Source organism: Oncorhynchus keta, chromosome 9 (assembly GCF_023373465.1).
Source record: "Oncorhynchus keta strain PuntledgeMale-10-30-2019 chromosome 9, Oket_V2, whole genome shotgun sequence".
Taxonomy (NCBI): Eukaryota; Metazoa; Chordata; class Actinopteri; order Salmoniformes; family Salmonidae; genus Oncorhynchus; species Oncorhynchus keta.
The window spans coordinates 41,449,241-41,463,049 of NC_068429.1; the positions used below are offsets into that span (position 1 = coordinate 41,449,241).

The following is a 13,809-nucleotide window of genomic DNA, read 5'->3' on the forward strand; positions in this document are numbered from 1 at the left end:
ATATATATGTGTGTGTGTGTGTGTGTGTGTGTGTGTGTGTGTGTGTGTGTGTGTGTGTGTGTGTGTGTGTGTGTGTGTGTGTGTGTATATATGTATATGTGTGTGTGTGTATATATATAGATATATACATATACACACACACATACATATATATATATATATATATATATATATATATATATACACACACACATATACACACTATATACACTGCTCAAAAAAATTAAGGGATCACTTAAACAACACAATGTAACTCCAAGTCAATCACACTTCTGTGAAATCAAACTGTCCACCTAGGAAGCAACAATGATTGACAATAAATTTCACATGCTGTTGTGCAAGTGGAATAGACAACAGGTGGAAATTATAGGCAATTAGCAAGACACCCCCAATAAAGGAGTGGTTCTGCATGTGGTAACCACAGACCACTTCTCAGTTCCTATGCTTCCTGGCTGATGTTTTGGTCACTTTTGAATGCTGGCGTTGCTTTCACTCTAGTGGTAGCATGAGACGGAGTCTACAACCCACACAAGTGGCTCAGGTAGTGCAGCTCATCCAGGATGGCACATCAATGCGAGCTGTGGCAAGAAGGTTTGCTGTGTCTGTCAGCGTAGTGTCCAGAGCATGGAGGCGCTACCATGAGACAGGCCAGTACATCAGGAGATGTGGAGGAGGCCGTAGGAGGGCAACAACCCAGCAGCAGGACCGCTACCTCCGCCTTTGTGCAAGGAGGAGCAGGAGGAGCACTGCCAGAGCCCTGAAAAATGACCTCCAGCAGGCCACAAATGTGCATGTGTCTGCTCAAACGGTCAGAAACAGACTCCATGAGGGTGGTATGAGGGCCAGACGTCCACAGGTGGGGGGTTGTGCTTACAGCCCAACACCGTGCAGGACGTTTGGCATGTGCCAGTGAACACCAAGATTGGCAAATTCACCTCTGGCGCCCTGTGCTCTTCACAGATGAAAGCAGGTTCACACTGAGCACGTGACAGACGTGAAAGAGCCTGGAGAAGCCGTGGAGAACGTTCTGCTGCCTGCATCATCATCCAGCATGACCGGTTTGGCGGTGGGTCAGTCATGGTGTGGGGTGGCATTTCTTTGGGGGGCCGCACAGCCCTCCATGTGCTCGCCAGAGGTAGCCTGACTACCATTAGGTACCGAGATGAGATCCTCAGACCCCTTGTGAGACCATATGCTGGTGCGGTTGGCCCTGGGTTCCTCCTAATGCAAGACAATGCTAGACCTCATGTGGCTGGAGTGTGTCAGCAGTTCTTGCAAGAGGAAGGCATTGATGCTATGGACTGGCCCGCCCGTTCCCCAGACCTGAATCCAATTGAGCCCATCTGGGACATCATGTCTCGCTCCATCCACCAACGCCACGTTGCACCACAGACAGTCCAGGAGTTGGCGGATGCTTTAGTCCAGGTCTGGGAGGAGATCCCTCAGGAGACCATCCGCCACCTCATCAGGAACATGCCCAGGCATTGTAGGGAGGTCATACAGGCACGTGGAGGCCACACACACACTACTGAGCCTCATTTTGACTTGTTTTAAGGACGTTACATCAACGTTGGATCAGCCTGAAGTGTGGTTTTCCACTTTAATTTTGAGTGTCACTCCAAATCCAGACCTCCATGTGTTGATAAATTTGATTTCCATTGATAATTTTTGTGTGGTTTTGTTCTCAGCACATTCAACTATGTAAAGAAAAAAGTATTTAATAAGAATATTTCATTCATTCAGATCTAGGATGTGTTATTTTAGTGTTCCCTTTAATGTTTTGAGCAGTGTATATATATATATATGTATGTATGCGTGTGTATATATCTATCTATTTATATATACACACACAACATTCTGGCTTGTATATATATTTCCACACACATATACACACACACACACATACTCTTCACAGACCGGTGCGGCATAAACAATCAGATCTGCAGTAGGCCTGAATGCAAATAGACCATTGTCATATATGGATCTGTGCCATTTACTTTGAGTTGGACTGTGTTTACAGCATGAGGTCGTGAGTAGATGCGAATGTTTTGAGATCAAAGCGAGAGCTGCATGTAGCCATGTGTGCACATTTTTGTTCATATCCTTTGCTAGCTAGTGAGTTATTAGTTATAGATCATTTGTAGTCAGCAATAGTGGAGTGATTGCTACCTACAAGAGCACAAAATGTGTACATTTCTAGATGTCTTTGAAAAGTGAGTCCGGTAAATAGTGTTGTATTTTGAGACAGGCTTGAATAAGCTAAGTAGCCAATAGGCAGAGGGTAGCATAATTTGTCTGATTCTCTGTAATAATGGTATGGGAATAATAATGCATTTTATTTTGTAAAGTGGTTTCTTGCATCCAACAACACAACATTTTCAGTCACCTCCTTGTCTGAAGGACAAGTGGATTAACAGGTTTAATGTTAAGCCCTGCATGTTTTTTTTCTTCAAAAGTCTCATGGAATGTAGGCCTACATTGAACACCACACATTGGATGTTACTGTAGGCTGAATGATAGAACAGCTAGTTCCATGTTAAACATTTTTGGGATGCATTTTCTCGATTGTTTTTGATGGTAGGCCACTCTTGTAGTCAAATAGTCACACTAGGCTACATGGCCGCTGTTAAAACTGTAACTTAAAGCGGGTATTGCCTCAGTGTTCACAGTCAAATTTGCTCAGTGCCGGGAACATTGGTCTTCACACCCATTAATCAGAGCACAGATAAAGCTTAGCAGTTGGAGCTGTTGCACTGTAGGCTATATATCGCTCTGGGAGAAAGCAAACCCCAAAATAATTTTCCTCATTCCGAGAGGCAGATTAAGCCGTAATACTGTTTGAATTTAGACAAGCGCCAGAGTGTGACCCCCCCCCCTCCCCCTCCTCATATCTATCCCTATCTTTTCACTCTCACATACACATACTCCCATTTTCTCTCTCCATCTCACTGCCCCTCTCTCTTTGTTTCTCTCACAACACACTCATTCACTCCCTAACTCATTCTCCTTCTCCCCATCAGTGCGGTTCTGCTGCTTAGTCAGAAGCAGTCTCTGGAGGATCTGAGGCAGACTGTCCAGTTGCTGCGCTGCACCGTGGCCAAGCTGGGCGCCCAGAAGGACCTGCTCGACCACAAGATGCAGGAGAACGAGGGCAAGGAGCTGCCCCCCATGGTCAACTACGAGGACGACGCGCGCTCAGTCAACTCCATGGTGCGTCAGTGTTGTTGATTTGTTGTTGGTTTTTAATTGGGAAGAACTTACTTGTCTAGCCTGGAATCCACGCTGATATATCGCTGGTGAACCATGGGGAAACAGAGCCTATCAGTGTGGATTTCAGGCTATTACTTGTCACTCAGACACAGCTTTGTAAATAAGAAGGAATGCAGCACTTTCCACTGGGACTGACCCACGGTATGAACTTCTGTCCTGTCTTAGACCGGTTTGTGTCCAGCCAAACGGACGTCTTTGCCGTGTTATTTCAATGCATTCCCCAGAGAGATGCTGTATATCGTTATGACGGCATGTATTGATTAGATCAAATAAAAAGGTGTCGACTTTACAGACAAATGCTTACTCACGAGCCCATTCTCAAAACAGTGCAGAGTTAAAAAGTAAAACAAATATTAACAAAATTAAAAAGGAAATAGTAACACAATAACAAGGCTGTATACAAGGAGTACCAGTACCGAGTCAATGTGCAGGGGTACGAGGTAATTGAGGTAATGCAGTATGTACATGTGGGTAGGGGTTGAAGTGACTAGGCAATCAGGGTATATAATAAACAGAGTATCGGCAGCATATGTGTAAGTGTGTCGGTGTGTGTATGGCGTCAATATGCATGTGTGTATGTAGTGTGTGTGTGTGTGCGTAGAGTTTAGTGAGTGTGCAAGGGAGTCAGTGAAAAACAATAAAGATTCATAAATAATAGAGGGGGTCAATGTACATTTGATTAACTGTTCAGTCGTCTTATGGCTTGGGGGTGGAAGCTGTTCAGCTGCATTTTGGTCACAGATTCGGCGCTCTGGTACCACTTGCAGAGAGAACAGCCTATGACTTGGGTGGCTGGAGTCTTCGACAGTTTTTAGGGCCTTCCTCTGATACCGCCTGGTATAGAGGTCCTGGATGGCAGGGAGTTCGGCCCCAGTGACGTACTAGGCCGTATGCACTACCCTCTGGAGCGCCTTGTGGTCGGATGAAAAGCCGAGCAGTTGTCCACACGAGCTGTTTCCAGATCATTTAATGTTAATTTCTCTACCATAAGCTGCCTCCAATGTCATTTTAGAGAATTTGGCAGTACATCCAACCGGCCTCACAATCGTAGATGACGTGTAACCACGCCAGCCCAGGACCTTCACATCCGGCTTCATTACCTGCGGGATCGTCTGAGACCAGCCACCCGAACAGCTGATGAAATTTAGGAATATTTATGTCTGTAATAAAGCCTTTTTGTGGGGGAAAACTCATTCTGATTGGCTGGGCCTGGCTCCCCAGTGGGTGGGCCTATGCCTAGATGTGAAATCCATAGATTAGGGCCTAATGAATTGATTTCCTTATATGAACTGTAACTTGGTAAAATAGTTCAAATTGTTGGATGTGTGTGCTTAACAAGTCTCATAATAAGCTGCATTGACTCACTCTGTGTGCAATATAGTGTTTAACAGGATTTTTGAATGAGTATCTCATCTCTGTACCCCACACATACAATTATCTGTATCAGTCAAGCAGTGAAGTTCAAGCACAAAAGCCAGGGAGGTAATCCAATTCCTCACAAAGAAGGACACCTATTGGTAGATGGGTATATAAACATTTAAAAAAAGGATAAGGAATATTCCTTTGAGCATGGCAAAATTACTAATTGCACTTTGGATGGTGTATCAATGCACCCAGTCACTAGATACAGGCGTCCTTCCTAACTCAGTTGCTGGAGAGGAAGGAAACCGATCAATACTAACCTAATTGACAGAGTGAAAAGGACACCTGTACAGAATAAAAAATATTATAAAATATTCATCATTTTTGCAGCAAGGCACTAAAGTAATAATGCAAAAAATGTGGCAGAGCAATTCACTTTTGTGTCCTGAATACAAAGTTTGGGGCAAATCCAATACAACACATTACTGAGTACCACACTCCAGATTTTCAAGCATAGTGGTGGCTGCATCATGTTATGGGTATGCTTGTAATTGTTTAGGACTGGGGAGTTTTTCCATAATAAAAAATAAATGGAATGGAGCTGAGCACAGGCAAAATCGTAGAGGAAACCCTGGTTCAGTCTGCTTTCCACCAGACACTGGGAGATGAATTCACCTTTCAGCAGGACAATAAACTAAAACACAAGACCAAATCTACACTGGAATTGCTTACCAAGAAGACGGTGGGTGAGTGGCCGAGTTAGTTTTGACTTAAATCTCCTTGAAAATCTATGGCAAGACTTGAAAATGGTTACCCATGAAGAAGCATAGCCATAATTGCTGCCAAGGGTGATGCTAACATGTATTGAATACTTGTAAATGTAAATGAGAAATTTCTGTATTTCATTTTCAATCAATTTGTAAACATTTTGAAAAACATGTTTTCACTTTGTCATTATCAGGTATTGTGTGAAGATGGGTGAGAGAAAAAAAATGTATCAGGTTGTAACACGACAAAATGTGGAATAAGTCAAAGGGTTTGAATACTTTCTGAAGGCACTGTATGTGTAGCCTACTTGGACAACGGATCCCCACTTTTCCCATTCTCCCACGAATAGCCTAAGCCACAGGACTTATCGCAGGCTCATATTTCCCTACGGGAGAGCATTGCGAATCGTAGGTCGGGAATTTTGACCTGGTTAAATGTACATTGAACAACGTAGCTTTTTGGCATGTTTTGTTATTTCTGTGTAAGTGAGTTTGCTCTGTTTCAATGGGGAAAACAATGTTTGGTTTCCCCAAGTTGTGGTCGAGGGGAATTCGTCCTTATCACGTGAATATCGTATCAGTTGATAGAACATTCCAAATGACCATGAAAATGATTACATCACAATTACTCGGCAGCCATTGCGAGTGCACTTATGAGTTTAGCAGTCAAATGGTCAGGGTTCGAGCTTCTATGACCGTTCTATTAATTCTGTGCATTGTCCTGTACATTTTCATTGTATAGGTCAGTGTGTTTTTTTTTTTTGTCTTCTGCTGTCTCCAAGGACATATTCATTCAGACTACTGAAATGTTTTTAGTTTTTTTTTCTTAAGGACAATGCTGTGCCTGCCCATCTGGGGAGATGAAATGTGACAGTGTGTCTGTGTGTCAATCAAGTTTCTGTTTAAAAGACGATGGTGTCATAGAAAACCAGTTCAGAATGATGTTGCGTACTAGTTTTCCATTGACTTAGTCATTTTAGTGAAATGGGAAACATATTTCATTGACATTGAATGGGGCAACGTATGAGCGCGACATAAAAAGCCTTGTGTTGACTGGTATGTGAGATGATTTAGTGCTGTTGAGCCTCCTTTTGGCTTCAGCTCTCTCTGCAGATAGCTGGGTGAACAGCGGAGGGCAGTGTGAGCACATAGGGATCACTCTAACCCTCCGGAACATACAGTGCAGTCAGGTTTTCTATAATGGGCTTGTTCAATTGTTAATGCTCGACTGCTTATCAGTCTAACATATTTCTCTGTCATTTTCAGGACAAAGGCAAAGACAAGATATCAAAGTTTGACACCTTGCGTCATTCCATCGCCGGTATCATCCGCTCTCCGAAATCTGTCCTTGGCTCATCATCTGTAGGTTCTGAAGTCTTGTTATTTCACAAATAGTTTTTAAAACCATTGTTTGTTTTGCCTTGTGTAGTGAGTGTGGAAAATATGTTGTGTATCGTACACATTACATTCCAATTGTGAATGATCTGTTTTATCATGTCTCGTCAACAATATGTCCTTTTCTGAGTGGAGTGACACAGATCTTCCAGCTGTCTTGACTGACCAATGAAGAGTAATTCACAATTGATCCCTAACTGTCATTATCGTATCATCGTAATATCATATTTCATTCCGTCGTACGTGTCCAGCAGTTTTTTGACGTGATCCCGACCAGTGAGAAGCCCCTGGGGGACCAGGAGTGGTACCACGGGGCCATCCCCAGGACCGAGGCCCAGGAGCTGCTCAAACAGCAAGGCGACTTCCTGGTCCGGGAGAGCCATGGCAAGCCTGGCGAGTACGTCCTGTCTGTCTTCTCCGACGGACAACGGAGACACTTCATCATCCAGTTTGCAGACGTGAGTTCTACGTGTTCAGTTGTGAATAAAAGCTGTTTGTCTCCCTGCAGAGCAATTGGGTTTCGGCAGTATAAGAGACAAAAGAAAAGGATGTCTTCGGGTATATTTGATGCGATGATGTGCGTCAGCCAATGATTACTTTGTGTCTGTTACATATACAGAGATACGAGTTCACAGGCAACTTGGTACGAACTGAAACTATTTGACAAGGAATTCTATGGTTCATTGATTCCGATGGCAGTTACAAGTAATGCTGCTAGTAGTAATTGCTTGTGAAGTTATAAGGTTTCCGTAAAAACGAAAGATGATGATTAGCAAATATTTTGAATGCATTAATGACTAAGTCAGTAGCCTTGCAGTTAGTGTCTTCCCTGAGATTGAAAGATTGGGAGTTTGATCCCCAGCCGAGTCGTACCAAAATGGTACCCGATGCGTCTCTGCTTGCCACTCAGCATTACGGAGGTGGATTGGGGGTAAGGCCCTGGGATAGACTAGCGTCCTGTCCAAGGGTTGTGTACTTGCACATCAAGCTGCTCCTATGAGCTGTTCTGGCTTTGCACAAGTCTTTATTTTTTCACCTACTTTCTGCTCTTTGTCCGCAGAACCAGTATCGTTTTGAAGGCACTGGCTTCCCGACCATTCCTCAGTTAATTGAACACCATTACACCACAAAGCAAGTCATTACCAAGAAGTCAGGGGTGGTGCTTTTAAACCCAGTCGTCAAGGTAAAACATTTTCTCTCATATCCATGTTCATTCACCATATGATGTAGATCAGAAGTCAGTGGGAGTTGTCCCAACAGGGATGGGAAATGTAATTATTACAACAGCCATCAAGCTGTCTTGGAGGTCTTTTAATGGCACACTGTAAAACTCGTTAATATGGTCAGGTTGTCCAGAAGCGTCTGGTGTTAGGCTAATAGACGTTCAGAAATAAGCCCCGTCAATTTCAAAATTAGCATTCACATTTATATTTGATGCTTCTAAAACAGGGAAAGGATAGCAAGCAACACCCACGACTCAAGTCGTTTTCAGCGACATCAGTAGTCTAGGCTCTATAACTATTAGTCCTAGTTGTACCTTACGAATAGGGCCCCGACTCCTGGCGCTAAATCGTGATATTAAAGGTTCTGAAGTTCTTATTTACATTTTCATAAAGTTTTTGTCATTTAGCAGATGCTCTTATCCAGAGCGACTAACGGTAGTGAGTGCATGCATGCGTTTTCATACTGGTCCCCCGTGGGAATCAGCCCCACAACCCTGGCGTTGCGAGCGCCACGCTCTACCAAACTGAGTCACGGAATAAACATACATCGGTTTGTATGACTGCCGTGGTGTTTTTGTACTCTGCTCTCATTTCAGTCAGTTTTCACCAGGTCTTTCATTTGAGATGCATTACTTTTTTTACAGGCTCTCTCACTGAGACTCATTATGTATACATCCACTATCTGCCGCTGACATCAGCATGAGTCGAAATGAAGTTGATCCCGAGCTTTTCTGGTACTCGCGACTTTTAATTGATTGATTTTTCCCGACGGTCTGACATCTCAGCGTTATTTGATGTTTTGTTCCGCAGGTTATGGCCATATCCTGAAATATAGTGAGAATCTGACATCAAGTAAATATTTCAGTTTTAATAAGTACTGTGCTGTGATCACAGTTGAACATCTTTCTGTAAGGTTAAGTTCTAACTACACTTACCACAATTTAATGAAACATGTTCCAATTGGGCTTTTCAGTCCTCTGTATTAAATGACATTGATCATGATGTGCTCCAAAATATTCCTTGGCTATTTTAGCCATTGACGCTGTTAACCTCTGTTTTCCTGACCTGTATGACATCTTTCACGGCACATTTCTCATGTATAGGTTCGTAGTGCAAATGTATTTTAATATCCGCTATGTGCTGCTACTGGATCCAATATGCCTGACGTTTTCTCGATAAGAGGGAAATAAGTCAACACTTTCAACGGCCAGGTTTAATCATAAAGAAGTGCTCCTAAGCTACCCGGTTGGTGTTGAACACAATGGGGTTTTAATTGCCCCAGCCATTATGAACACAGGGTTAATGGTTGTTGTCATTACTACTGTATTGGGTCTGCTGAAGCCGCCGAACACTTAAGTGTTTTTAAATAGTCTTTTTTGTGAGCACTTCATGGCAAATTTGACCATTAGGCACCACATCGCACTTGGAAGATTTGATCATTATTTTTATTCAATGAGACTGGCCATTGGAATGTGTTATGTTTAGCTGGGCCATTATTTTCTCGCTCCATTGAAAATGTTTTTGAGGCATCAAGGTTTTTGTGGCTGAAGTAATTATTTCTCGGTTTTATAGGAATTCTGATAATACAATAGTCAGTCGATGCTTTGTTACACAGTAGCGTGTGTGTGTGTGTGTGTGTGTGTGTGTGTGTGTGTGTGTGTGTGTGTGTTTTGTATTTGGTGTTTACATTGCCTGTGTTTTGTTCCATCTTTCGTAGGATAAAAAATGGATACTCAACCATGAGGATGTTCTTCTTGGAGAGCTTCTTGGCAAAGTTAGTGGGTTTTGGATATCCTCTTCATGTTCACCACACCTGTAGGAAAGAGGTGTTTTTTTTTTTGGTTGTTAAATTAATATATACTAAATAAACTTTTGTTACTGTATCTCTGTTTTTTTTCCCTATCTTTTCTTTGTTCTTAGGGCAACTTTGGTGAGGTATTCAAAGGAACATTGCGGGACAAGACTCCTGTGGCAGTCAAGACATGTAAAGAGGATCTTCCACAGGAGCTGAAGATTAAGTTCCTATCAGAAGCCAGGTGAGAGGAGCAACATATCCTGCAATATAGTGGAGGGAAATGTCCGCAATCAGTCGCAGGTCCCTTTTTTTAAGTGCCTAGAAACGTCTGTTCACTCGTCTTTGACATATATTTACCTGAACAAACTTTTAGTCTGGTGTTTTAGAGATCTGACAAATGTGTAACTGTCTCGTACTGTCAAATGTTGCTGCTACAGGATCCTGAAGCAGTATGACCACGCCAACATTGTGAAGCTGATAGGCGTCTGCACACAACGGCAGCCTATTTACATTGTGATGGAGCTCGTGTCAGGTAAGTCCAGTAGCGTACAGTACTGCCATACAGAAACAAACTTTTTGGGGACATCCCCCCCCGAATGTTACAATTCTGAACATAGATTTTGATATCTTATTGGAAGGAGGGGACTTCTTGTCGTTCCTTCGGAAGAAGAAGGAAGACCTGAAGACCAAACAGCTGGTGAAGTTTTCTTTAGATGCTGCTGCAGGAATGGCTTACCTCGAGCTCAAAAACTGCATCCACAGGTATTGGTTTATGTGTGCTGTATGTTCATTATTCTGCATTGAGTATTCCAGCAAATAGCCCTATCTGTCTAACGTTCAAGAGATTGCAAATGCGTCGAACAGAATTTCAGTTCAGCTGTTCTTATTTTTACTCATGGGTCCTGTTAATGGTACAACATTTTAGACATGAAACATCTTGCCCTAGCAGCAAGCCCACTCCATTTTCAAACCTAACTACAATTCCATGACCCCCCGAAGTAAGATATGTGAGAGGACAACATGGATCTCTCGCTGCTTAACACGGTTTACAACACTATCAGCTTTGATAGTAACACCTTGAGCTCTGATCCATTTCTCTATGCTGGCTAATTTGAGATTGTGTTTTCAGTTGAAAACTATTTCCACCAAGCCAGATAGTGGAGGCAAGAGAAAGTGAGGTGCTGCTGCTGCAATCAGTCTTACATTTCTCTTAGCACAGCGGGGCTATCAAATCATCTCCGGTGCATTGCTCTTACTTATCTCACCAGGACCAGTGTCCCTAAGTGACAGCCTAATTTGGCCCAACTCTGCGGCTTAGTGCTGGCAGTCAGCAGAAACGCCAGGAGAAGTTCTTTGAAAAATAAACTCAGCAAAAAAAAAAACTCCTCACTGTCAACTGCGTTTATTTTCAGCAAACTTAACATGTGTAAATATTTGTATGAACATAACAAGATTCAACAACTGAGGCATAAACTGAACAAGTACCACAGACATGTGACTAACATAAATCGAATAATGTGTCTCTGAACAAAGGGGGGGTCAAAATCAAAAGTAACAGTCTGTATCTGGTGTGGCCACCAGCTGCATTAAGTACTGCAGTGCATCTCCTCCTCATGGACTACACCAGATTTGCCAGTTCTTGCTGTGAGATGTTACCCCACTCTTCCACCAAGGCACCTGCATGTTCCCGGACATTTCAGGGGGGAATGGCCCCAGCCCTCACCCTCTGATCCAACAGGTCCCAGACGTGCTCAATAGGATTGAGATCCGGGCTCTTCCCTGGCTATGACAGAACACTGACATTCCTGTCTTGCAGGAAATCATGCACAGAAATAGCAGTATGGCTGGTGGCATTGTCATGCTGGAGGGTCATTTCAGGATGAGCCTGCAGGAAGGGTACCACACGAGGGAGGAGGATGTCTTCCCTGTAACGCACAGCGTTGAAATTGCAACAAGCTCAGTTCGGTGATGCCCCAGACCATGACGGACCCTCCACCTCCAAATCGATCCCGCGCCAGAGTACAGGCCTCGGTGTAACGCTCATTCCTTCGACGATAAACGCGAATCCGACCATCACCCCTGGTGAGACAAAACCACGTCTCGTCAGTGAAGAGCACTTTTTGCCAGTCCTGTCTGGTCCAGCGACGGTGGGTTTGTGCCCATAGGCGACGTTGTTGCCGGTGATGTCGGGTGAGGACCTGCCTTCCAACAGGCCTACAAACCCTCAGTCCAGCCTATTGCGGACAGTCTGAGCACTGATGGAGGGATTGTGCATTCCTGGTGTAATTCGAGCAGTTGTTGTTGCCAACCTGTACCTGTCCCGCAGGTGTGATGTTCGGATGTACCGATCCTGTGCAGGTGTTGTTACACGTTGTCTGCCACAGCTGTCCGTCCTGTCTCTCTGTACACTGTCTTAGGCGTCTCACAGTACAGACATTGCAAGATATTGCCTTGGCCACATCCGCAGTCCTCATGCCTCCTTGCAGCATGCCTAAGGCACGTTCACGCAGATGAGCAGGGACCCTGGGCATCTTTCTTTTGGTGTTTTTCAGAGTCGGTAGAAAGGCCTCTTTTAGTGTCCTAAGTTTTCATAATTGTGACCATAATTGCCTACCGTCTGTAAACTGTTAGTGTCTTAACGACCGTTCCACAGGTGCATGTTCATTAATTGTTCATTGAACAAGCATGGGAAACCGTGTTTAAACCCTTTTACAATGAAGATCTGTGAAGTTATTTGGATTTTTACGAATGATCTTTGGAAGACAGGGTCCTGAAAAGGGGATTTTTCTTTTTTTGCTGAGTTTATATTGAGTATCTGTAGTCCTCCTCACAGAGGGGCTGCGGGGCTGTGCAATTGAAACGGGGGGGATACAGGGCTCAATTTGAACATGCCGCACGCACACACTCTTGCGCATACTTACACACACACAGAGAGATGGTACAGGGTCATCCCATCCACCTGCAGCAGGGCCCAAACAATCTGTTGTATGTTTTCTCTCTGTAGATTATAAATGTTCACATCATCTGATTTACAGACAGTATGGTGACCTTTAACCTACATGTACCGTAGTAGTTGAGATCCATGTCTGTCCCGACTCATGTACATGTGTTTTTTGGTGTCCTGATTTGCCTACTATTTAAGTCATTTATTTAATGGCCCATTGTTAATATGTACATTAAAATGGTTATTCATATGGCTAGCATCTGTCCCGATCAGCAGGCTCTACCACTACATCTATTCACTTTGTTCTGTAAATATTCTGATCTAGCTACTGCACCCAATGTGTCTGTGCGGTGTCTGTGCGGTGTCTGTGCGGTGTCTGTGCGGTGTCTGTGCGTGCGCATAAATTGCTTGTTTGATGGAGATGTTGAGGCGGGCAGCAAATAACGTCGAGAACGGCTATCTAGCTAAACGGTCAGACGCCATGTTGCCAGTCTTGTCATGGCATAGAAACTATTGACTAATACTTCTCTGAGAGCAATTGTTTCCGTTGAAATGCCTGTTAAATGTTGTGGTCATGAGTGACTGTTCGTTCACGAAAAGTTAATAAAGGCCTACTGTTTGTGTTGTTGTTGTTGTATTTTGAACCCACCACAGCCTATCTTTTTTGTCTACACTCTGGACTTGTCATTCCCTCTGCTGCACCACCCCAATATCACGTAAAGTGATATTGTAGCTCCGTCTGTCTCCCACAGGGATCTGGCTGCCAGGAACTGTCTGGTGGGAGAGAGCAACCTGCTGAAGATCAGTGACTTTGGGATGTCGAGACAAGAGGATGATGGGATCTACTCGTCGTCCGGCCTCAAACAGATCCCCATCAAGTGGACGGCTCCAGAGGCATTAAATTATGGTAAAACGGCGTGGCTTTACTTTTTCACCAATTTCGTTATCAAACCTCCAAATAGATTTGTAATTATGTGCTTAACAGCAACACTGGCCTAGCCCCATAACACTGGCCTAGCCCCATAACACTGGCCTAGCCCCATAACACTGGCC

The 13,809-nt window shown here is 43.8% G+C and overlaps 1 protein-coding gene across 2 annotated transcripts in view; it reads left to right on the forward strand.

The window, feature by feature from the left end:
* The window catches only part of fer (fer (fps/fes related) tyrosine kinase), a 37,225-nt gene that overhangs the window by 17,118 nt on the left and 6,298 nt on the right, over window positions 1-13,809 (forward strand). Inside the window, exons 9-17 of one of the 2 annotated variants that reach the window (XM_035776628.2) lie at window positions 3,021-3,210; window positions 6,666-6,761; window positions 7,046-7,252; window positions 7,855-7,977; window positions 9,735-9,791; window positions 9,938-10,053; window positions 10,250-10,344; window positions 10,451-10,574; window positions 13,509-13,663. In XM_035776628.2, the coding sequence (XP_035632521.2) occupies window positions 3,021-3,210; window positions 6,666-6,761; window positions 7,046-7,252; window positions 7,855-7,977; window positions 9,735-9,791; window positions 9,938-10,053; window positions 10,250-10,344; window positions 10,451-10,574; window positions 13,509-13,663 (1,163 nt within the window). The remainder of the gene's footprint in view (window positions 1-3,020; window positions 3,211-6,665; window positions 6,762-7,045; window positions 7,253-7,854; window positions 7,978-9,734; window positions 9,792-9,937; window positions 10,054-10,249; window positions 10,345-10,450; window positions 10,575-13,508; window positions 13,664-13,809) is intronic. The other variant, XM_035776629.2, reaches the window with a different exon arrangement.